General features: G+C 33.7%; 1 protein-coding gene across 1 annotated transcript; it reads right to left on the minus strand.

Annotated features, from left to right (window-relative positions):
- Window positions 1-5,841: 5,841 nt before the first annotated feature.
- Window positions 5,842-25,917, minus strand: LOC142358209 (uncharacterized; the record flags this gene model as incomplete). The annotated part of the gene is made up of 3 exons (XM_075409659.1): window positions 5,842-6,009; window positions 16,494-16,703; window positions 25,648-25,917. Coding segments are annotated over 3 exons (648 nt in total), but the record flags the coding sequence as incomplete, so codon positions are not given.
- Between the last annotated feature and the right edge of the window lie 924 nt (window positions 25,918-26,841).

The raw sequence follows: 26,841 nt of genomic DNA on the forward strand, positions 1-26,841 counted from the left end.
AAAAACTACTGATTTAATTGCATGATGTCGTGTGCAATAAAAATGTATTCAAGGTGCCATTAATAAGACTACGAAAAAACACAAAATATACAAAAACAAACGTCAAAAACATCAATATCTAAAGTTAAAAGCACCTTTTAACGATGTCAAACTACAAACAGATAAAACCTTACCTGCACTTTTTTTGTTTTTTCTTAACTAAAGAGCAGACGGGATTTGTCTTTTATGAGACTGGGCAAAAAAGAGAAATAATGAGGAGAAATTGACGAATCCACCAACGTTTTCTTGGTATATTTACTAAAATTTAAGAAACCAAAAAATATAATTGTACATAGACTAAGTCATAGAACCGAACAAAAGCTGTAGAAAAGCTCAAAAGATCTTATACAGTTTACAAAAACAAAAAATATTGACAATATTAAAATCATCAACTATTATCTGAATATTAAGATATTTTAACCCAATTTTTAAATTTCATTTGAAAATACACTTAAAGATTAAAAATTGTTTTGCGAGTCATTTTAAAATCATTCGGATCTGTTATTAACGCGAATGTGTCCTAAGGAGAGAAAAAGAAACACAATTATTGACCACTTACAAAGTTTGAAAAAAGAACAAGGAAAGCAGGTAAAATATCAAATTCAGAAAAAAATGAGGAAGAAAAGTGTCGAAGCCATTAGAAAATAACTTTTTAATATGTTTTTTTTGTTTCCGTTAATTTTCTTCATCAGCAAAGGAATTCTTATGGCTGTAACGATGTTACTTCGGAAAAAATTAAAAAATAAGAACAAATATACTAAAACAGAAAAATTTTAAAGAAAACCTGTGGTATCAAAGTCAATAAATTCAATAGCCTTTAAAAACAAATCAATGAACTCGCTGAATTACGTCTCGATGGGAAACAATTGTATATGTCGTTCAGATCTTATCAAAATAAGTCATCGCAATAAATTTTCTGAGTATTGAAGCTCGAAAAACAGGCAAAACGAAAAATTCAGTAGAAAAAAGCGAGAAAAAATAGTCCAAGCCATTAAAATCATAAGCATTTCTCTGAAAACTATATCTATGTTAAATTGAACGTCTTTCCAACGACAATGGAAAGTGTCAAAAAAATGAAAACAAGTTGCGTCAAAACCAATAGTCAGAAGAGAAAGCCGCTAACAAAATAAATTTTAGTTTCAGTAAAAAGAACGAAAATTCTTTTATTCGTGGGACTAACCTAAATGGTCACAGAAATTTTAGAAAATTTGGGATCGGTTAATGTTCAGCCTTTAAGAAACCCCAGTGCTAAGAAAACTTTTTACGACAGAATAAAGAACAAGGAAAGCAGGTAAAATATCAAATTCAGAAAAAAATGAGGAAGAAAAGTGTCGAAGCCATTAGAAAATAACTTTTTAATATGTTTTTTTTGTTTCCGTTAATTTTCTTAATCAGCAAAGGAATACTTATGGCTGTAACGATGTTACTTCAGAAAAGAATTAAAAAATATGAACAATATACTAAAACAGAAAAATTTTAAAGAAAACCTGTGGTATCAAAGTCAATAAATTCAATAGCCTTTAAAAACAAATCAATGAACTCGCTGAATTACGTCTCGATGGGAAAACAATTGTATCTGTCGTTCAGATCTTATCAAAATAAGTCATCGCAATAAATTTTCTGAGTATTGAAGCTCGAAAAACAGGCAAAACGAAAAATTCAGTAGAAAAGTGCGAGAAAAAATAGTCGAAGCCATTAAAATCATAAGCATTTCTCTGAAAACTATATCTGTGTTAAATTGAACGTCTTTCCAACAACAATGTAAAGTGTCAAAAAAATGAAAACAAGTTGCGTCAAAACCAATAGTCAGAAGAGAAAGCCGCTAACAAAATCACTTTTAGTTTCAGTAAAAAGAACGAAATTTCTTTTATTCGTGGGACTAACCTAAACGGTCACAGAAATTTTAGAAAATTTGGGATCAGTTAATGTTCAGTTTTTTCCAAAACTATTTTAAGTCTTAACAACTAATATCTGTCCCCACAAATCATTATATAGGTTCACTTTTGCTCATTGGGAAGCCTATGACACTTATATAGTCAAAGCATAATTATAACAAAAAAATTTTAACATCGAAATTTCTTAATAAGTACGAAAACTCAGAGCCGAAGCCATAAAAACATGAGGGTTCATTGAATACCATTTATTCGTTCATTGGGCCTCAATTGACTGTTAATTAATTTTGTATTTAATTAAAGTTTGATTTGAAAAGTGACTGACAGAAAGTTAACTGACAAAAAAAAACAAAAAAAAATTGAAAGGATTTGAAAATATAGCTCCTCGTTAGAGTTGGAATTTTTCGATGTTAAACTTCCCGAGGAGACCACACCAAATCAGTTTTTTGCCTTTCGTTTTTTAAAAAACACAAAATTGTTTCATTTTGTAGCGCAAAATCCAATTTAGAAATAAAACTTTGATATATAATATCCTACATAGACTAAGCCATAGAACTAAACATAGACTAGGCCATAGAACCGAACAAAAGCTGTAGAAAAACTCAAAAGATCTTATAAAGATATTGATTTGAAAAGTGACTGACAAAAAGTTAACAGACAAAAAGTTAACTGACAAAAAAAAAACCAAAAAAAATATTGAAAGGTTTTGAAAATGTAACTCCTCATTAGAATTGGAATTTTTCGATAGTAAACTTCCCGAGGAGACCACACCAAATCAGTTTTTTGCCTTTCGTTTTTTTGAAAACACAAAATTGTTCCATTTTGTAGCGCAAAATCCAATTTAGAAATAAAACTTTGATATATAATATCCTACATAGACTAAGCCATAGAACTAAACATAGGCTAGGCCATAGAACCGAACAAAAGCAGTAGAAAAACTCAAAAGATCTTGTAAATATATTGAAACCATTAAAATCATCAACTATTATCTGAATATTAGGATATTTTAATCCAATTATTAAATTTCATTTGAAATTACACTTAAAGATTAAAAATTGTTTTGCTAGTCATTTTAAAATCATTGGGATCTGTTATTAACGCGAATGTGTCCTAAGGAGAGAAAAAGAAACACAATTATTGACCACTTACAAAGTTTCAATGAAGACTTATTTTGTCCAACAAACAAACAAACATCAGTTATGACATATTATCAATAGAAACGTTAACGCTTGAATTGCAAGAAAGCGGATTGGTCCTCTCAATGATGACAATAAGTTACATGGTGCAAAAAAAATCATGAAAACTGAAAAGTTTAAAAATTAAAATTTTTGAAAACAAGCAATATCACAAAATTTAAGATTATCAGCTTTAAACTGACGGCGTTAAATAGCTTCATAGAATATAGATTTGAAAGCCTTTGAGAAACCCCAGTGCTAAGAAAACTTTTTACGACAGAATAAAGAACAAGGAAAGCAGGTAAAATATCAAATTCAGAAAAAAATGAGGAAGAAAAGTGTCGAAGCCATTAGAAAATAACTTTTTAATATGTTTTTTTTTGTTTCCGTTAATTTTCTTAATCAGCAAAGGAATTCTTATGGCTGTAACGATGTTACTTCAGAAAAGAATTAAAAAATATGACCAAATATATTAAAACAGAAAAATTTTAAAGAAAACCTGTGGTATCAAAGTCAATAAATTCAATAGCCTTTAAAAACAAATCAATTAACTCGCTGAATTACGTCTCGATGGGAAAACAATTGTATCTGTTGTTCAGATCTTATCAAAATAAGTCATCGCAATAAATTTTCTGAGTATTGAAGCTCGAAAAACAGGCAAAACGAAAAATTCAGTAGAAAAGTGCGAGAAAAAATAGTCGAAGCCATTAAAATCATAAGCATTTCTCTGAAAACTATATCTATGTTAAATTGAACGTCTTTCCAACGACAATGGAAAGTGTCAAAAAAATGAAAACAAGTTGCGTCAAAACCAATAGTCAGAAGAGAAAGCCGCTAACAAAATCATTTTTAGTTTCAGTTAAAAGAACGAAAATTTTTTTATTAGTGGGATTAACATAAAGGGTCACAGAAATTTTAGAAAATTTGGGATCGGTTAATGTTCAGTTTTTTTCCAAAATTACATTTAAGTCTTAACAACTAATATCTGTCCACACAAATCATTATAAAAGTTCACTTTTCCTCATTGGGAAGCCTATGACACTTATATAGTCAAAGTCATATTATAACAAAAAAATTTTAACATCGAAATTTCTTAATAAGTACGAAAACTCAGAGCCGAAGTCATAAAAACATGAGGGGTTCATTGAAAACCATTTATTTGTTCATTGGGCCTCAATTGAATGTAAATTATTTTTGTATTTAATTAAAGTTTGATTTGAAAAGTGACTAGTCTCTAAGTTAACTGAAAAAAAAACAAAAAAAATATTAAAAGATTCTGAAAATATAGCTATTCATTAGAATTGGAATTTTTCGATAACAAACTTCCCGAGGAGACCACACCTAATCAGTTTTTTGCCTTTCGTTTTTTAAAAGAACAAAATTGTTTTATTTTGTAGCGCAAAATCCAATTTAAAAATAACATTTTGATGGAAAATATCCTAATTTGAATAAAAAATTACGATAAAAGTGAACAAAGTGATGCCAAATACCATGTATTCACCTAAAAACTTTGACATGGATAACTTTTCAAAAAACACAAATTAAAAATATTTATTATAAATTCCACGCTGAACGATTTTTTTAATGACACCAGTCTCATTTATCTACGATGAATATATCGATCGGATAAAATTGACTGAACAAAGAAAACCCATTCAAGTATATAATTCCTCCCCCATAAGTGGGTTCTTAACAAAAAGATGATAAAAAAACCTAGTGGCAGCGTCACAGACAGCTACTGAACAAACAAATTAACTTTACAACAATCTTTCCTGTTCTTTATCTAAGTTGATTTGGACAAACTTGAAAACTTTTATGTGTAACTTAACAATTTTAAACCCTTCAGTAGAAAATTTATTACAGCAAAGTCACACTCGTATAAGAGCTGGTAAGATGTGTTAAACAATAAAAATTGTTCGAAGTGTCCTTTTCTCATTTTTATGAGTTAACCTATAGTCCTGAAATTACAAAAACAACTAGTTATTTAGTGAATGCAGTGAATTTCTAACCCGGGTTGAGATGTCGGCGCCGTTTCAGCGAAATATTTTGTATGAAGTGCGGTGGATGTGTTAAAATCATGTAGGAAATGAGTACAATGCGCTGAAAAGCGCTGAAATCGTCTGAAATGCACTGAAATCTCAAATATTTCAGCGCAAAATTTTACATAATAATACGCTGAAATGCGCTGAACAATTGTTAGAATTGTATTCAAATTTCAGCGCATTTTTAAAATTTTTTAGTGTTTTTAAACGCTCTTTGACACCGATTGCTCAATTTCGATTCATTAAATTACTCTTATATTAAAGATTAACTTTTCTTAAAAAATGCTCTGAAAAGCGCTGAAATGCGATGAAAATTTGTAAGAAATGCATTGAATTTTCAGCGAAATTCTCAAATAATTTCGGCGCATTTGCTTTCTAAACTGTCTATTAATATAAAGTCGAATTGAATGGGAAGATTTTCAGAAATCAATGGAGCAGTGGATTGACTGAAGGCAAGGGATCAATTCTCATTGAGTGCTATTTTTTTTAAACTTCAGTGGTTTTCAGCACATTTCAGCACATTTCAGCACATTTTATGTAAGGTTTTTGTGTTGAATTGTTTGAAAAATCAGTGCATTTCTTATATAATTTTTCTCGAACCAGAAATCATAATTGCTCATAAATTTAATCACATTTTGTAAAAAAAAATATTTTGCATTCAATACAGGTTGATAAGGAAAGTAGTAGTCTAACCCTTCTCTGAAGAGCTTCATCGTCAATTCGGTCATGGCAGCGTGGTATGAGATACTGCCAATTTTCCAGAAAAGGTTTCACATGAGAATATATGAATCCCCCATATTTATTTGCCATCTCCAGTGTCATCCCCGTATAATTGAAGTAAATATCAATGGTGCGATATCTCTAAAAAACGGTTTCGATCTTGCCCATTGAGAGGAAAGAAATCTTACTGCAAATTGTTCTCATACCAATTAGTGTTGAGCGGTTTAAAAATTAATCTCATAACTCTGATCAGTGGTCATTTCCGCCTGAGAGCCTAAACTGGGTAAGCATAAGTAAAGTTTTTTTATGGACCAAAAAAAATCAAAAATTATTTTGAGTTCGTGCCGAATAACATGGAATTGAGCTAAATTTTTAGAAACACGTGTACTCGGACTGAAGTGCAAAAAACTGAAGTGTACGCGGACTGAAGTGTAGAGGGCTACAAAAAAGACTGGCGGTAAAAAGTTTGAAGTTCTTTAAGATCTAAGGGTAGATGTTTCATCATTGTTGAGTTTCAATACGTAAATCAGTCATATTTTCGGTTTTTGCTTTTTTAGGCATATGCGCTGATCAAAATAAACGTTCTGTTTGACCAGAGGTCACTTCCGGATGGTAATGATCTGATAAGAGGCCATTTCCAGCTAGATTGGTTTGACTCAATGCGGATTCAAGCGCAGATTTGTCAGATTAGAGAACATTTCGAGTGCATTTTTTCCTTTCAATTTTTTGTAATATTTTTACATAGGAGAGATGTTCGCTCTGCTAAGAGTCAACTAAAAGCAGCATTCTGAACAGAGACAGATCTAGTGTCTGATGGCACTAATCATAACCAAAGGGTCTGGCTGATAGCAAATGCAGGTCCCCTTGAGAGAAAATTTTGATTACCTGTAAACTAAAACGTTTCTTATGGAAAGTTGTCTATTTTCATCCATTCAGTAAGAAATCTGCACTAATGATGTACTAAATCCAATTTTTTCTCAAAGAAACACTTATTGTGTTTTATTTTTATCAGCAATACTTTTAGAATTGGACTTTCCTTAGATGAGTTAATTACTGTACACATCAATTTTTATGAAATAATACATTATAGCAAAATTAACGAGATTCGTTTTGAGAGCAATTGAGTCTGATCGGAGGCCATTTCAAGCGCACAAAAGTCCTATCAGAAGTAGTTTTGAGCGCACAATCGGCCGGGGAATGCTCTGGGTTTGGTCGGGGCCATGGTCGCACAATTTTCTGGACAATGGTTTGATTTCTGTTTGATCACAAGTCATTTGCGTCTTGCAAGATCTGATCATAGACAATCCGAGCGCATAAGGTTTTACAAGCGCTTTTCAGTCTGATCAGTGGACAATTTGGCCCGGCAGGGTTTGATCAGAGGTCACTTCCGAATGGCACCCTATCCTGGGATCTAAATAGCTGGCACTCAACAGTTTTACTGTAACTTCAAACTAAGACAGTCAGCAATACTTTTTGAATTAGTACAAAAAATTTAAACTTTATGGGAATGAATGACAGACAACCCTGAAGAAACTGTCAACAAGTTAAAAATAAAAATTTTAAAAAACACATAACTCTATGTCAACATCCTGAAACCCTTTAGCAGTTCTTATGACTTAAAAAAGAACAATATAGGAGCAAGAAAGCAAAAATCACAACTTCACTGAAACATTTGGAAAAAACAAACGGTGACTCACTTTGTGAACACATCAGCAAAATGTTGCAGGTATTGAATTTACCAAAAAAGAGTCTAAAATGAGCTGTTAAATTGAGCCAAGCAATAAAACGCAATAAAAACAAAGCATCTAAAATTGGAAGTGAAATCCTATTTTCTTTTTTTAGAGGAAAGTGTCTTAAAAGTAAAAAAAAAGATTGCTACGATTTCAAGCGGATAATACGATTCAGTTTTTTTTCTTTAGTGCGCAATGAAAACTATCATTATCAGAGAAAAGGTGCAAGAACAAAAATACTACCAGTTTTGACAAAAACTTGCTGACCCTGGGAGAATAAATAGTGTAAAAAATGCAAAAAAATAGTGTAAAATATGCATCAGCTGTCGAATGAAACACTAAACTCAATTAAATATATCCACATTTACAACAGATGAGACCTGTCATTAATGGGATTAAGTGATAAGGCCACAATGACTAAAACAAATGCTAACATGAATCTTAATTTTAGTACAACTCTTGGAAAACGAACAGCATAGGAAACAAGATTAGCAACGGCTTTTTTGAACCTAATAATTGAAATAATTTAAGCATCCATAGCAACCGATGAGATCTTTCGTTAAATGATCTAAATGAAGGGGATTCAAGGAGAACAAAAAAACTCGCAAATCTCAAAAACTCAACGGTCTTCTGGATATATTTGGATTTATTCTGGTGCGGCACAGCAGTTTAGTGGCATAACGCTTTCTGGCACCCCAGCTGCAAATACTATTTGCTGTATAACAACTTGCCAATGAAAACAATTTAATTGTAATGATTGGGATTGAGAGCCAAAACAGAAGAAATCCAATATTTCTTGACAGCAATTAGTGTTCAAGTCGTGGAAGTTTTGGATTCAAACAGAGACGATTAAATCAGTTATGATAATCTTTTCTCGTAATCTTTGCGAACAGGGTGAAAGATAATACAACATAAATACTCGCAAACTAAAAAACTAATGGAAATTTTTAGAACAAATAGTGTGAAAATAAAAAAACTCACGTCATCCGTTAGCTTCCTTTATGTTTCATTAGAAACCAAATGAGATTTTTCATGAAGGTTTTTCGGCGATAAGGTAACAAAATTGATAAATGAATATTTTCCAAGTATCAAAGCTTCCCACCTCTTTGATTACTTTGAATAGTATTAAACTCATTGGCTGCCGTTGATAGATTAAAACAATTGCAAACAACCACAATTAGAACTCAAAAGCATCACATTAATCGCTTTCAGTAATACAAACTTTAAATACCGAAGTCAAATTCCTTCTTGTGAACAAAAATCTGCTTTCAAAATACCGAAAACACTCCCCTTCAGAAAAATGGCGCCAAAAAATACCATTCACATTTTTTGATTGATATAAAAGTCAGAGCACCTCAATACACATCAAACCCTCTTGGTTGCAAAAAACGACAGCGCTCTAATGGAATTCAATTTCTTTTAATTTTGAGAATATCCTCATATGATTTTATTATCATTTGAATTTTTCAGCAGTGGAAAGGGTCTTTGCCCTGTCAGTTTTTTTGACGTTGATGCTGTTGCATGCCACAAATTTTCATCAAATAGGCAGTCGAGAACAGATCAATTGAAGTTACACAATATTCATGGGAGAAAAAAAATCACAAATTACATAGTAAATCCAATTTAAATTTCCAAATGTGTTCAAATATGGTCGCGCTCAAATAGTACTCAGGCAACCTTAATATTTAAAAACAATAACCGGTTCGCTTTAGCACCCATGTTGTCTACTGTCTCATAGTAAATAACAGTGACCAAACCAATCGGATACAACGGAAAGAACCTCCAAGCGCTCTTCTCCGCTTCGGGATTATAATGGATCGTTTCTATACGTTTTTTGATGTAAACAAGGATATTTTCCTTAAGAGCAAATAATTTAGAGAAATTTTGTTTTTAATACCAACAAGGAGGCTCGTTAATGTGCGTACGCATATGATGTTCCGACCCGATCTCATTTACATTTTCGTCTTAATTGTCAACCAAATGAAGAGGTAAAAAAAATAGATTTTTGAGTTTAAAACGATCGTCACAAAACTTAACTACTAATTGAACAACATGATGCCATAACTCATTACACCGCCAACAAGATCTGCATTAATGAGACTGCGAGGAAAAAAACAACGAACGAAGTAAGCAAAAACGATAATTTCACCGCAAAAACTGAATATCTAAAATTAAAAGCACCTATTAACAACTTCAAAATTTATTGAGATAAAACCTTAGCTACTCAAATTTACCTTTTCCTAACTATACAGCAGATGGAAATTTTTCCTAATGAGACTAGGCAACAAGTTGACAAAGAGAACAAATAGTAAGGCGAAAATCAAAAATTAATTAGCATTTTTTAAATCAAGAAATTTCAAAAGTCATTGGCTTTTAACAAAATAATCCTAGATAAATTACTAAAAAGTCGTTACGAACCAAAATAACCTGCTTCTGGTTAGACTAAGCCAAAGAAAGGGACTAAAGTTGCACAAAAACTCAAAAAATTACCAACGATTTGCCAAAACAGAAATTTTTGATACCCTTAAAATCACCAGCTATTATCTGAATATTAATTATTTTATTTCAATTGTTATTTCTACAAATTCAACTAAAGGATTTACACTGAAAGATTAAATAAGATTACTTGGGCCACATTTGAGAACCATTGGGATCTGTGATTAGGCGACTGTGCTGAAAGAAGACAAAAAGAACTGCAATAACTGATCATCCAAAAAACGTTTATGAAAACGTATGTTGTCTAAAAACGTCACTGACGTCATAATATCAGTGGATATTTTATTTTTCGAAATAAATGAAATTTGATAGGACCACTCAATGATGAAAATAAGTTGCAAGTTGGTCAAAGAGCAACAGAATCTGAAAAATTTGAAAAATATTTGAAATTGGGTATCATAAACTTTAAGAATAGTTGCTATAAAGTGACTGCTTTGGATAAAATCATTCATTTAGTCATCCATTGCAGGCTGATTAGACCCGTCAGTAATTTACGGCTAACTAAATAAGAAATTGGCAAAAACAGCAAATTCAAGAAATAAAATGAGCGAGAAAAGCGTCGAAGTCATAAAAAATTGAAATTTTCAGTAAAAATGTTTTTGTTTTCATATAATTTTTTAACACTATGGGAATAATTTTTTAAACACTATGACTCCATAAAAACAACAAATTGAAACTAACATCTTGTAACCAAGAAGTTTTGTTTAGAAATCTCGTAGTATCAACGCCTATTAAAAATCATTAGCTCTCAACGGAAGCCAGTAAATAATCTGAATTATGCCTCGATGGGACAACAAGGACGATTGGTTTTCGTAAATTATCAATAAGACATTAGAGCAAATAATTGATAATGAAAACAACAACAAAAACAAGCAAAAACCAAAAAATTTAAAAGAAAAATGTCGAAGCAATTTAAACTATAAGTTCTTTTCTGAAAAATTTATCTAAGATCCGTTGAATGTCTTCCTTAAGCCAATGGGAAGTATCATTATTCGGATAATTTGATGCAATTTCAAAAGTAACCAATAATAAAAAAGATCGAAAAAATTTTAAATTAATATTCATTGGTTTTAGTTGCAATAGAAAGGAAGTGATCCTGTCAATACCGAGACTGACTAACAGTTCACGAAAAAAATTTTGAGATTGGGAGATGTTCAAACAAATTTTGGGAAATTTTTTTATGCCTTAACAGCCATTAATTTCAATAGCTTTCAACGGAAGTCAATAAATACGCTGAGATATGGTCCGATGGTAAGAAGAATTGTTTGTAATTCATAGGTAAACAAAAAGACATCATAATCAGTCCTGTGACTACGAAAACAACAACAAAAACAGGAAAAAAACCCAACAATTAACTAGAAAAATGCGAGAAGGGATTGACGAAGCCATTAAAATCATAAAACTTTTCTCTGAAAACTTTATCTGTGATTAATTGGACGTCTTCTCGAAGCCATTTGGAGCTATAAACATCTGGATAATGTGATAAGATTTCTAAAGTAAACAATAATACGAAAATATCCAAAAAATTTAATTTTTTTTTGAAATCTTGTGGTGTTGAAGCCATATTACCAATAAGTAGAAGACAAAGCCATTATGCAGATGAAATTTGGTAGCAGTAGAAGGATTAAGTTTCTTTCACCACGGAGACTGACTTACAGTTCACAAAATTAGGTTAATGATTGGTTAATAATGAAAAAATTTTTCGAAAATTTACTTTTAAAGTGTTTATTAGCTTTTTTTTCATAAACTGTCAACTCAAAGCACTAGATAGATTCATTTATAGCTGATTACGGAAAATATTGTTTTTTAGTTAATGATTCTATGCCATAGAACTCCAAAACTTTAGTAAAACTTCATAAAGAACTTTAAAATTGCATTTAATTTTACGAGAACTCAGAGTCGTAGCTAAAAAACTGAGCAAACCTTGAAAACATTTTTTTTGTTCATTGGGGTTCATTTAACTGTAAATGAAATTTGTCATTAACACAACAGCGATATGAAAAACAACTATTCTCTATGTGAGTTAAAGAAACAAAAATTGAAAAATGTTCTACAAAAAAGCTCTGAGATAGATTTCGACTTTTTTATAGTTAACTTCTCTATGAGACCAGAACTAGTCTTTTTATCGTCGTTAGACTATTAGTGACACAAAATTGTTTTTTTGTGGCCTGAAAAGTAAGTTTGAAAAGCTTTTTTGAGGAAAATATCTTAATTTGAAGAAATACTACATTTAGAAGGAACAAAATCATGCCAATATCCCATGTACTCACAAAACTTCAATCCCCGGTAACTCCAAGAAATAAACAAAATTCGAAAAAGATTTTTTCAATTTTGAGTTCTATCATGGACGAGCATTTTTATGATACCACTCACATTTCTCTACGAGGAATATATCGATCAGCCAAAAATGTGTGAACAAAAAAAAAACACGGATGAGTATATAGTTCCTCCCGCCATAAGTGGGGTAGGAATAGAAACTCAGGCAGGTTAACTCTCCTCAAATTTTTGGAATGTAGAAGCTTTGATTTGCGGTTTGAAATGTATTTTTTAGAAATGATTGAAAAAGGCCAATATGAACTTCTGGAAATATCAAATTTCTATTTCTGAAAGCTTTAACATCTGAAACCTTGTGTTTGAAACATGTTTATTTGCAGTTTTGAATTAATTCAGGGATCAAAGAGAACTCCAAAATTGTGCATTGTTCTCGCAATCTCCTAAATAAGCACCACTCTTGCCATGCTAATCATATTTCTCAGTTCAATTTGAATTGAGCCCTCATTTTTTTTCACTAAACCAAGTCTATTTTGTACTTCTGTGTAATCAAATTAATTTAGGCATCCATAGCAAAAGATGAGATCTTTCGTTAAATGGACTAAATGAAGGAAGTTCAAGGAGAACAAAAAACTCGCAAATCTCAAGAACTCAACGGTATTCTGGATTTATTTGGATTTATTCTGGTGCGGCCCAGCAGTTGAGTGGCATAACGATTTCTCGCACCCCAGGTGCAAATACTATTTCCAGTATAACAACTTGCCAATAAAAACAAATTAATCGTAATGATTGGGGTTAAAGAACATTGGGTGCCAAAACAGAAGAATTCCAATATTTCTTGACAGCATTTAGTAATAAATCAATTTTGATAACCTTTTTAGTAATATCTGAGAACAGGGTGAAAAATAATGCAACATAAATACTTGCAAACTCAAAAAACTAATGGAGATTTCTAGAATAAATGATGTAAAAATAAAAAAATTCCACGGCATGAATCCGAACCGCCAGTTAGCTTTCTTTATGTCTCAATAGAAAGCAAATGAGATTTTTCAGGAATATTTTTCAGCGATATGATAACAAAATTGATAATTGAATATTGTTTTTAATACCAAAAAGCTCAGGCAGATTAAGTCTCCTCAAATCTATTGAAAAATAGAAGTTTTAGTTTGCGATTAGAAATGTAGTTTTTAGAAATGATTGAAAATGGCAAATCTGAACTTCAGGAGCAGTTAGAAGCTTATTCAAGAACTGTTCAGAAACTTGTTCCAAATAGCTCCAAAACCTCTTCTGAAACATTTAACATCGAAAACCTTGTGTTGGAAAGATATTTATTTGCATTTTTGAAAATGAATAGGGATCAAAGAAAACTAAAACAATTGTGCATTGCTCCCTGCAATCTTCTAAGTAAGCACAACTCTTGCCATGCTAGTCATATCTCTCAGTTCGACTTGAATTTGGCCCTCTCACTTTTTCACTAAGCCAAGTTTATTTTGTACTTCTGTGTGATTTTACACAGAAGATCTCATGAGCTTTGTTGTATTGGTTTAAAATCTTTTATGATGTTGCATGTTACCGATGTCATTTATATTTGGTTTTCAAATATTCAGTTCAGATATTTTTTCCATCTAAACAGCTGAAAATTAGATTTATATTTTTAGACCAAAAAGCGCTGTAGATTGTCTGTTCACACTGTAAACAAATTTCTGCTTTGTTACAACTGCAAGATCTTTTTGTCATCAAGTTATATTTTTCACTTTTAATTTCACTTCAAATTTTAATCTAATTTCAAGACTTGAAAAGTTTAGCAGATCAACTTTATTTGCCAATTGTTTTTCGTTTTAACCATCCCGATAGAAAATAGTTTTTCACGCCGTGAAGACCAACTAAAAAAATCAGCTTGTTTGATCAGTAATTTAGCAAGGCTTCTTCGACCTAATATCCATCTGGACTTGTAAAAGTCACATTTGCAACACTAAATTCCCTGGAAAATCAAAGTGAGAATCTCATGGCGTAGTCAGCAAAGAATACCAAAAAGCTTCTACTTACTTTTAATTTTTGGGAAAAAATCAGCGCAAATTAGAAACTCAATTGGGAAAATGAAGGAAAAAGAAGGAAGAAAAGCAAAAAGAAGGACAGGTACAACAATAAGGGAAATATTTTAATGCATCAAAATTGTTGAAGGACATGTAATTTGTTGAGGGACAGATAAAAAATTAGGAGAAACATCAACTCTCTAGAAATGCCCATTTAAAAGTAAGTTGGCAAAATTGAAGCAAAAAAAGTAGATGAAATTTGCATCCATCGCTGTGATAAACTAAGGATGACTTGCTAAAAAAAGACAGCATCAATGCTTTACTTCTGCATTGGCATAGAAGTACGTAGAATCGTCAATAGTAGGCATTCGCACCACGAAATTGAAAAACAATTAACATGAAAACTTTGGAAAGCAATAGAAGTCTTTCAAAAGAGGTCAGAATATCACTTATGAGTGATACGTACCTTTTACTCTAAATCAGCAAAAAGGCAAAGCAGTTAGAATTTTTTATGGTATGTTGAAGGGATAAAACAAAAATTTCAGACTCGGAGATGAGGAGGAATCAATATTACGCGAGATGTTCATCCTTAACATGATTGATTTTCACTCAAATAGACCTGCTTCAAGAAATATTAGGTCCAAGCAAAGCCCTCAAAATAGCTATCCACTTGGAAATGGTAATAAAATCTCAGCAAAGAATAGGTCAAAAGTCAGTTGGTAACCAAGCTTTCAGTTAAGATTTTGATTTTGAAAATAGAAATCACAACACGAACAACACCCAACAACGCCAAAATTACAACCAAGGCCCTCAAAATAGCAATTTTACTTGCAAATGGGAATAAAACCTCAGCAATTCATAATCAAAATACGACAGGTAACCAAGCTTTCAATATATTTTTTTGTTTTTCAAAATAGAAGTCGCAACACGAACAGCGCCCAACAACGCCAAAATTACAATCTTAATGCGAATATCTAATCATAACTTAGAAACACAAACAATTGTAGATATTGTGGTTGAAAATGGAGCAAAACTCACAAAACGATCTGCCCCGCACAAAGAAAAAACTGCAAAAATTGTGTAATATTCACTCATCTTGCAACGATGTATCGAGAAACAAAATAGCACCAACAAATTATGACACGACAAACAAATGTAAATTAAATCGACGTTTAAAGCTTGATTAAGGAAAAGGACATTTTACACTATTCCTTTTAAGTATAAATTATAATTGAATCTTACGTGTCCGGACAAAACAGTCCCAGACAAAACAGTCCCAGACAAAACAGACCCGTATTGCAAAAATATTCCCAGACAAAACAGTCCCAGACAAAATAGTCCCAAGAAACCAGACAAAACAGTCCCAGACAAAATAGTCCCAAATAAAATGTACCCAATGCCATTATATCCAATGTACTTTGAAATGTTCGTTCAATAATCCGACAACAAATTAGCAGTCGCTATTACCCGTATGTTTTAACATACTTAATGGGCATGGCCATGCCTCAGCGGCCCGTGGGACTTGATATGAAAATATCACAACCGAACATGGGATTAAATTATCCGCTTGTTAAATCATACGTGTGAGAGCTATTGGGACTATTTTTGTCTAGGACTGTTTTGTCTGGTTTCTTGGGACTATTTTGTCTGGGACTGTTTTGTCTGGGAATATTATGCTATTTGGGACTGTTTTGTCCGGGACTGTTTTGTCTGGGACTGTTTTGTCTGTTCGCCGAATCTTATTGTCTGCTCTTAACTATCATAATGTTTGCTGTCGCTCATGCCGCGATCATATTCAGTATCATGATTGTTTTTTTCTGAATGGGCACCAATTACTCTTTTTTTAAAAATATTGTTTTATCAGACGACTCCATGCAAAGTAATTGCATATTTTACCTCAAACGTAGCTATAACAATGAACCCAACAAAGAATATTTAATTTTATGTCTTCAAGTGAGACGGAAACGCCGAACCATATGTATTTTATTTTTAAGAAAGATTTGTAAGAAAAATTTAACTCTTTTGGAAAATGAAAATTTTACTTTGACGTACTAAAAATTTATATATTTGATAGCTTAGATTGTGTTATCCTTACAATGTTTTCAAACAGCGGTACGAAACCAATGTAACACTCATCTATGAGGTCAATGAAGTCTGAAATTGTCTGAGGATCGCATGTGATGTCTGAAGTCCAGTTTCTAAGTTTTCCTGGACACACTGAAGAAAGAGTCTGCTGGTCTCTCCTTCCCACCGCCAATGTTATGCTCTTCGCAAATCCAGCCCCATCAATTGCCTTACTGGTTTCCTGCAACAAATATCATTATCCAGGTCGAAATCGATTTTTCGAAACTATAGTTTTCAGTGTTTTACTAATAAAAAGAACATAGTCTGAAATGTGGGGATTTGAATAATAAGAAAAAGGGGGCAACTGCGAACAGGCCGCTGTGGCCTAATGCTGTTCCACTGCGATTACGCAGGAGCCAAAATTATTATTATTAGTTTTTCTGGATTTAACACGTTAGAATCTTGCAATAGCCAATACTTCTGCCAGACTCTTAAAAAATAGCCGCCTTTCTTTCGAACAGAATATTGTCACATAGCCAATCTTATTTCGTCAGCATGTTACAATATAACCATTGCTTTCATTATCATCCAAACGATGCAAAATATGAACACGGACAAAAAATGCCAGTCCTTTTACCGACCTTTTAATTAGATGAAAATTAAATTGTATACTTCAAATTTAGTAAAATTTCGAATTCAAACACTGCTCTTTATTGAAAATAACTATTCTGCGTAATAGTATCACTGATTTAACGTCAAATCAATGTCAAGACTGGGCATGTCTAATTGCAAGTTTTATGCCAGTACTGATTTAGAGATATGAGATATGATCATGTCACTTTTTACAATGGCCAGTCTAAATACAAGTCAGTCACGACGTCTTTCTGTAGGTTTAAAACATGGTTATTCAAAACAAAAAACTTGAATAAAAAAGCCTAGGATATTTAGTTTCCAACAACGCAAACTTTTGACTATAAATTATGTGAAACGCTTCTAAGGAAAAGGTCAATGCAAAAAGTCAATGAAAATGTTTTCTAAACACTGTTAATAAATTTTACCCAAATATTGATTCCTCAATTGAAGTGATAATTGAAATTTTCCCTGGTTTCTGAACGTTATTCTTTATTTCTCATAACACCAAAAAAATCAGCAAAATTTTCTAACTGTTAAAAACATGGTTTTTGAATGGAATACTATGGCGATCATCTTCAGCTATTTTTAAAAAGTTTCATTATTCTGTTTGAGTGAAATTCCGGATTTCAAAGCTGACTTCCAAATTCCATTTCATTTTTAATTACGTTTATAAGTTGTTTGTTATGTTCTTAGTTATAAATATGAGTTTACTTTTTAGTCTGGGGTTCATGTTCAACTACATCAATATTCATATAGAATGACAATACGCGATTTTTTGTGTGATTCACATGAGAAAAATTTAGTGTGTAGAACTGATACAATTATAAAAAGCCCTCCAATGTTTCTGTTTTGAAGCCAAAAAACTTTATCTTGAATGCCACTACAATTTAAGTTTATTTTTTTTGCCCACAGGATTTAAAGTTCGAGGTTTGCTATATTATCACCTGTCGTCATTATTTTTCATCAATTGTAAATTTTTGCTCAAATATTTACTATGATGTAAAATTATTTCAGCTTTTGAATGTCTAAAGCCTATCTAACAATGTAGAGCCAGTTAATGCCCAACTACTTTTCCCAAAATGTTGTTTGAATTATTCAGATTAGTTTGTTTTTCTAACCCAATCCGTGCATGTTCGTTTGGGCCAATTTTTCTCTCCCGCTTGCGTACTATCAACTAATTTTGAAAGCAAACTACAAACAATAATAGATGTTATTGCACAGATCAAACAAAAATTATCCATTTCTGTTAGGGTAACATTAATTGTTTTGACTATCAGTTTCGATGCTATAAAAGCTACTTTTTACTAAAGAAACTTTGTATTAATTAAAAAGATTTTGAACTAAAAAATAACTTCAAAGGAGGAAAAAAGATGGCACACTGGAAAGTAGGCTTTAACGCCTTCCATTTTGATGTTAAATTGGGTCGGGACGGGTGGGCGTGTGACGGTTTTTTCCAACCCATATTATCAAACCTGCTAATATTTAAATTTCAAAGTTTGTTTGGGGGCCAACCTTGCTCTACCGACCTAAACTATACGCCCACCCTTAAAGTTTTCCGACAACTATGAGGCGGCAAGTATTTGCAATTGATCAGCTGTAATGATAACCAGACTATCATTACCGCCTCCCGGGGCGAGGTGGTAGAAATATGACTCAACAAAACGTCGTCTGGGGGGGGTGTCATTCCGGGTCGTTAAATACACGGACCCGGAAGAAGTTAATGACCCGGTAAGTCGAATCATATATCTGGTATTTCGGAACAATGACCCGGTCTTTCTATTCATAAATCTGGTATTTCGGAACAATGACCCGGTCTGTCGAGTCATAATCCTAGCGTTTCGAGAGAACTTAAACTAAATCAAACTAAATCAGTGACTCTACAACAAATTGATTCAAACGTTTAAACTGTTTTTCATTAAGAAATCTTTAACAGATGCATTCATTTTTTTTATCAAATTCACATTTCCTTAATCATGAAAAATTTCATAAACAAGCGTAGCTCAAGCATGCATATTTTTATCAACATCTGTTGCGAAAAAAACCATGGGTGTTTTAAATTTCAATGCCCGATCGACATGCGAAAACCACTTAAGCATTAGACTACGAGTTTATCACACTCCATTATCGCCACTATTAATAAGTAAACAGTGGCCATAAAAGAGTGGTGATAAACTCATAATCTAATGATTGAAACAGTTTGATAGACTTGTAGTCTAAAAAACTTGTGTGGTGTGTTTGGTGTGCGGTTTGGGTGGTGTTTGTGCGGTCTTTATGTGGTGTGTGTGTGTGTGTGTGCGGCGTGTGCGGTGGGTGATGAGTGTGTGGTGTGTGTGTGTGGTGTGTGTGTGTGTGTGAGTGTGTGGTGTGTGTGTGTGGTGTGTGTGTGAGACGCAAGTGTGGTGTGTATGTGTGTGGTTTGTGTGTGTGGTGTGTTTGTGGTGTTTGTGACGATGTGTGTGTGTGTGTGTGTGATGTGTGCGCTGTGTGTTGTGTGTGTATCGCGTGTGTTTGCTGTTTGTGTGCGGTGTGTGTGTGTGAGTTTGTGTGTATCTGGTGTGTGTGCTGTGTTTGTGTGTGTTTGTGTTTCTGTGTGTGTGTGCCTGTTTGTATATGTGAGCGCGCTTGTGCGTGTGTGCATGTGTTTGCGTCTATGTGTGCGTGTGCGTTCGTGTGTGTGCGTGTGCATGCGTGTGCGTACGTGTGTGTGTGTTTGCTTGTGTGGTGTGGGTGAATTGTTTATGTGTGTGTATGTGTGTGTGGTGTGTCATGCGTGTCTGCGTGTCCAAGTGTGTTAATAATTCTGTTATTGTCTGGTCTGTTGACTCACTGTCGCGCAGTTTCGCACTGTCTGGTTTGTCGAACCACTGTCGAACAATTTCTGATTGTTCGCGCTATTTCGCACAATTTCGCACAGTTTCGCACAATTTCCCGGAGTTTCGATTCATCCTCCAATTATTGTCTGGACCGTCGAGTCATGGGTGTTTTGCGTCTGGATCGTCTGGTTCATACTTCCACGACCTCAACCCGGGCTAGGTTCAAGCCTCGGTTGATGAATTTGTATGAATATACCAATTGAGATCAGCCATTTCGCAAGTTTGTTTATAAAACTCCATTTCAGGTATATATTGTTCTTAATTATATCAATCCTGATTCTTCCCTAAATTATTACTGCATATCGGCCTGGACTCCCCTTTCCGCTACTCGAGACCGTCTGATCCATACCTATTCGGGGTCGATGAATTCGGTTTCGGAACCTGACTCAGTTACATTTAGCTTTCAAAAAATTAATATTGTTGCATATCATTATGATAGTGATGTGCAACAATATTAATTTTTTGAAAGCTAAAGGTAACTGAGTCAGGTTCCGAAACCGAATTCATCGACCCCGAATAGGTATGGATCAGACGATCTCGGGTAGCGGAAAACGGGAGTCCAGACCGATATGACTTAAAGTCACGTAAATGGCCAGTGTCTGATCACACTAAGCTGGAACGATGGGGCCAGAATATGGCTGGTTGAGGCCAGAAGGAACAGACCAAAAATTAATTTAGAGCCAGACGGAACAAGGCTACTGATTTTTTGAAACAAAACTATGGATTCGGTGGCAACTGGACAGTTGTCGCGACTGAAGTCGGCCCGGCCTATTCCACTTAGGTCACAGAACTCATCATGGGTTTTCCTACCGATTACAGTATGATCAAAGCCAAGCATAAACTAAACACAAATTTGCTGCAAATACGTTTGAAGGGACAAAATTTTCACATGTAACTCTTTTTTGAATGTTACGAAAAAGAAATAACTTTTTGTTCCAATACGCGATTAGGTGATATTTGTTTCATAACGTTTTTCGGCCTGAAAAATGATGTTGCTTGTATTACTTTCTACGAAAGAAATGCAAGTATTGTTTATTAGAAAGTATGTTGTTTGAAGAATTGCGTCCTTCAACAATTCCAGCATCAGCATTAAAAGTTGACGCGCACTTTTAAAAGAGCCATTATGCTTTTTAACGAGCTCATAATACAAAACAAGTTCCTTTTCTAATGAAACTGGCAAATACTACACTGATCCACGAAAAAATGGCAACATCATAACAGATATATTTCAAACTATCGAAAATATTTGCGGTTTTAATAAAAGATAAATTTAGGAATACCTATCGAAACACAAGCTTTTATCGAAATCACAATTTTCTTCTAAAACAAAACATTCAACAATAGTGGCAATTGCTTCTCGGGTTGAAACTGTACGTCTTAAATTTAAAGAAAAAAGTCACCGATGTCTTTCTTGATTTGTCAATTAGCAATTTGATAGATCACTGAATTCCATGAGAGAAACTTAAGCACCTTGGTTTCTGTCCATTGGCAGTCTTCTTTCTGAACATTATGTCAATAAACAACATTAACGTGTAGTATTAGCAGTTGCTGGTTCAGAGAGGCTTGGAGTTAGACAGGGTGTTCCGCATGAAACTGAATTTGTCCTAGTCCATTTCAACCTGTTTTTCATTTGCCTTCCAGATTGATTAACTTCACTTTAATCCAATACATTGACAATGCCGTTGTATATGCCTAGAACAATTTTGCTCTCTTGTTGATTTCTTTTCATAATATTCTTTAAAATTTTGTTCAGAAAAAAAAAACAGATTTTATTGTTTTTGGAACTTCGTCCACTGCGCAGTCTATTATGGTACACAATCATATAATATAAGAAATTGATATTCTTAGATATCTCAAATTAAGGTTGCAATAAAACCAACAGCATGTCAAGCAAAAACTTGGTAATATGCTGCAAAGATCACAAACACTATAAACTCTGAGAAGACTTGTGTCAAACTACTTGCAAAAAGTCCTACTGAGTTGTCTCGTGATTGGTCGTCTTCAGTGCTCAGCTGTTTTACTCTGTCTGATCTCAAAAAATCTAATGAGAACTTTATAAAATCAAATCAATTTGTTTGTTAAAGCTCGTTACTTTCATCGATCTAATAACTTTTCGCCCAGTATCAAACTAGAGAATTACTTACTGCCAATGAAACAAACGCTTGAACTACAGACCTGCGTTGTATTGTAACCAACTATTGGTAAGAATGAAACCTGCTTTCGGGAACGTAACTGGGCTCAGAATATCATTTTAAAGATAATATAAAAACGAAAGCTCTTTATCTCACAGAGGATTCGAGAACAGCATTGTTGAATAAAAAGCGTCAGCAGAAGAGTCCTATTAATAACTGTTCCGCAAGTTTTAAAGCGGAACGATTAAAACAGGCTGGTCGAAAAATCTCAACAAGCGAAATGACCCAAAGTAAAAAATTTCAACAGCGAAATGACCCAATGTAAAAAGTCATGGGCAAAGTTTTCATTAAGGGCATCTTTGTGAGTTTGCAAATTCACTTATGGTTTATATATATCAACCGTTTTTGACATTGAGCATATAATAATTTTAATATGATTATTTTTAATGTTTTATGTTGCATCTGTACATTGCAATTAGGTTTCTATTCTGTTTTTACTTGAAAATTTAATTTTTAAACATAATTGTCATATTTCTTGCTCTTTCGATGAAATGGTAATTATTTTTTCCGTTGCAATGCCAAACATTGTGTTTCTATGAATTTTTTTAGTTTTTCAGTTTCAAATTGCATGCAATTTGACTTAGATACACGATCTATACTGTTAAACAACATTTCGGAGAGCATCTGAAATTGAAAAATGTCATTTTTTAACCAGGTTACAATAATAAACCAAGGTTTTGTTTTTTAATAAGGTCTCAGTATTAAACCCAAAAAGACCAACAATAACTTTTCGCAGAACAACAGTTTAGCGAAACAACTGTCGTCCATCAAGTGCACTAGAAGCAAGACTAAGACATAAGACTAAATTATTGGTGTTTTAGTGGGTTGTTGAGTCCCAAATACTAGGTGACTGTGTTTAATATGAGTTTTCATCTCAAAAACTTGTCACCATGAGAAAAGTTGACAGATCAGAAAAATTTAGTGGTCTACATTTTTCAACATTCACTTAGTCAGCATTACGTACAAAACTAGTTGCTCTGCTGATTATAAAATGGCAACATCATTTTTTCGTCCATGTTTTTGCACATAAAAACGCATCATATAGACTATGGTTTTTTGCAAATTTTGATAGCAATTACTAAAAATGCCTTAAAAATTACGAATGTTCTCACGTAACGCAAAGATATATGAAAGAAGGCTAACTACCAATTAGATATATGCACCATCAAAATAAGTTGTCGGAGATAGTTTGATCTCACAGGAATCATTGTCCGCGAGCAAATTTGTTCTTGTCCCTACCCGTATTAGTCGCCCCAAGCTCGGTTGCTCTAGCTGTTATCTGGTGAAAGCAAAGTAGAAATTTGAAGCAAGTATAATTGCGTTCAGTCCACTGTGGAAAGGTAAAAGTTTCACACGTTAACTTCTCTATTGTAGGGGTAATTTTTTTTTTGGGGGGGGGGGGGGGGTGGGAAGAGGGTAAAATGATGCAAGAGTAGGGGTAATTATCCCGCTTGGAAGCCGTAATCTTACGTTCCCCGGCGATTAAAAAAGACTATCTTGCAAGAATCTTACAAGAGAAAACGCCTATCTTGTAAGATTCTTGCAAGAGAAAACACCTATCTTGCAAGAATCTTACAAGGGAAAACGCCTATATTGTAAGATTCTTGCAAGAGAAATCGCCTATCTTGTAAGAGTCTTGCATTAAACGTCTATCTTGTAAGATCTTGTAAGAATCTTGCAAGACTCTTTTAAGATTATACAATTTGGTACAAGACTCTTGCAAGATTCTTACACTTACAAGATAGGCGTGTAAGCTCGACTAGGGTTGTTTTAGCCCCCCATACTCGAAGAACAGTCTTGAACCCCCAACCTCTGTACCCTCCGCCGGTTCTCCTTAGGGAAACGTCTGCCATTTTTCTGCCAAAAATTCGTACACCTCATCATCATCACTCTCAAGGTAACAAACCAAAATAGTTTCCAAATAATTTCCTAAATGATATTAATTGGTGAATCTTCAACTATAATGCTTTACAGAGCAATTTAACTTCATAACGTCTGACAGCATTACCATTTTATTCTGCGAAAACGTTTACAGCGAAAACGTTTAAAACGTTTTACAACTTGAAGCGCCATTTCAAATCCTCTATCTCCTTTTTAGAAGCACCACTTCAATTTTGTCCATGAATAAATTAATAAATTGTTTTGTGGCTTCACTGTTACAACAAATATACACTAAATGAACATAATTTATAGAGAAGGCACCAGTAAGAACTCTATTAGGCCACATTTTAAAGCCTCTCCTTTCTTCATCTACATTCTGGCCATTTTGATTTCTATTTCTGACTCCCCGTTCAATGGGTGTGGATATAGAATTTTGTGTCCTCCAAATCACAAGCTTTAAATCAATGATGAATGTCGATTAAAATGTATTGTTGAAAAGTTTTAGTTGACTACTTTTATTCAGAAAGCAATTATTACTCTTGATTAGAGCTACTTCATTTGTTCAACCTTTCCGCTCCAAACCCTATCACAATAGTCCTGATGTTTTTTCCATTCACCTTTCTGCGAATTCGAAGGTTACTGCCAACCTACGGTTATGTTGTTTACTTGTATATAATTGTCCAGCCAATCTTCCAGTGGTTTAAAGTACTCCAAAATAGGCCCTGTGTTCACACCCCCATACCCAGTAAAGTCCTGAAAACATATTTGCAGGTTGTTTTTATCATATGTCAGTTTCAAATTTTTGGGTCTCTCTGATCTTGCTTCACCGAGAACGGTGCCCTCATTAAGAGCTATATTGAGGTGCCTTATCAGGTTAAAAGATATAAACCAAAGTTTTGACGAAATGGAAATTTCAAGACAAATTTTTTGTTTTTGAAGATTCGCTTCGAGAAGAATTTTTCCTCAGCTAAATCGTCTTCAGTTTAAAAAGGACAAAACTGAAATGCTTGAGCTGTTCACAGGACCATCCATTTTTCAATTTCTAGCCTACAACTGAAATTGTAGTTTTGTGATTCGTCGGTTAAAGTTTTATTGAAAAGAAACTATCGTGTTTTTAGTTTCCTTATACTGAGATCTACATGGATGGATAAAGAATCAAAGTTCCTGCGCCGGATTAGTTTTCCCAAAAAGATTACAGTTTGTTAGCAATATAGAGATGTTTTTCTACGTATAAATGCAGTTGCAAAAGCGATTACATTTCCCGGATTGCATTGGGTTGGCAAAGAGTCTAAACTCATTAATCCACTTTGCATACCCCTCCCCCCCCCCCACATCGTCGAAATAGGAGGTTAAAGATAGAGCATTAGTCAACAGATTATAGGTTAGATCACATTCCAGATTATAGTCCCGGTAATATTCCACACAGCCCGTACTTAAACTTCAGAGATAATCAGAACTGAATCAGAACAAATTCAGAGAAACTTTGGTTTTCAGTACTGAATCAGAGAAAATTCAGAGCAATTTCTGAGTTTCTCTGATTCAGGGAAAAATTCATAATCAGCTTTCTCTGAAAATATCTGAAACCGAATAAAATTAGGAACTTTACCCTCAAAAGTGTTCGCCAGTTGACCGATCTTCCTTTACTAAGCATTTCTCTGTATTTCTCAGTGGCTTTTGGTATGCCATCCAGATTACAGTCCAAGAGATGGTTGTATTGAATTCCAGCAGAATCACACATTGCTTTTAGTAACTGATACTTGAGCACCATTGATAGCATGTAGCGTGTATTGAACTCAGCCGTAGAGACGATGTGGGTTTTCGATGCTGCGTCAAAGTACTCCTCGTCTCTTATTTCGCCCTCGGGGGTTCCCAGACCCTATTGTGAACATAATGTGTTTCAAAACCTGTTGAAAATTATACCTGTTGCTTACTACAACCAATAATGAATTAATTTTTATGAAACTGATACTTTTGTCGTAAAAAAGTGAACGATAGATGTTAAACATTGCTTTAATTTAACATAACCGTAAAAATTAGGATTAAAAGAGTTTATATTTCCTTTACTCTTTGAAATACTTCTCATGTTGAGGTCCAGACGACAATGGCTTCTGATCAGACCGCCCGAGACAAAATTAAACCCTGGTCAGACGGTCTCAGATCGAAGTGAACGCTGAGCACAATATCGTGCACTGGAAACTTTGCAAACGTTTCAAGTGCGCTCGGAGGCACCTCTTATCAGACAAATTTAAGATCATTGCCCAGACTTATATGTAACCCAGTCTTAGGTGTCCCAAATAAACTCTTTTCTGATCAAATCATTTTCGAGTGCATATCTAGGCATCGTGCGCTCGATTTCGCCTATAATCAGAGTAGAATGCACTTGAATCTGTTTCTGATCAGACCATTCCAGACAGAACTGACATTTGATGAGACTGGTTCCAGACCATTGCCCAGAATTTTGTTAGCTCGAAAAATTTTGCAGACAAAATAACTCCAGCGCACGATGCTCAGATATGCGCTCGAAAATGATTTGATCAGAAAAGAGCTTATTTGGGACACCTAAGACTGGGCTATATTGATTTGAACGTAAAATCAAGGTGTCTCTGTGTCAGATTTAATTTAAAAACCAAAGTAAAATACATGTATAATTTGGGTGATGCTAAAAGGAAATCAGATAAAAATGAAACAACTATTAAAATATGAAGTGGGGGCGGTGCGATTGGAGAAAACTGCAATGAAATTCTACATGCATCAAAATAAAAACTACTACATCGTCTACTGTACTTTAAGTATATTCAAT

The sequence above is a fragment of the Convolutriloba macropyga genome, unplaced genomic scaffold (assembly GCF_964194025.1).
Source record: "Convolutriloba macropyga unplaced genomic scaffold, txConMacr16.3 SCAFFOLD_3537, whole genome shotgun sequence".
Taxonomy (NCBI): domain Eukaryota; kingdom Metazoa; phylum Xenacoelomorpha; order Acoela; family Convolutidae; genus Convolutriloba; species Convolutriloba macropyga.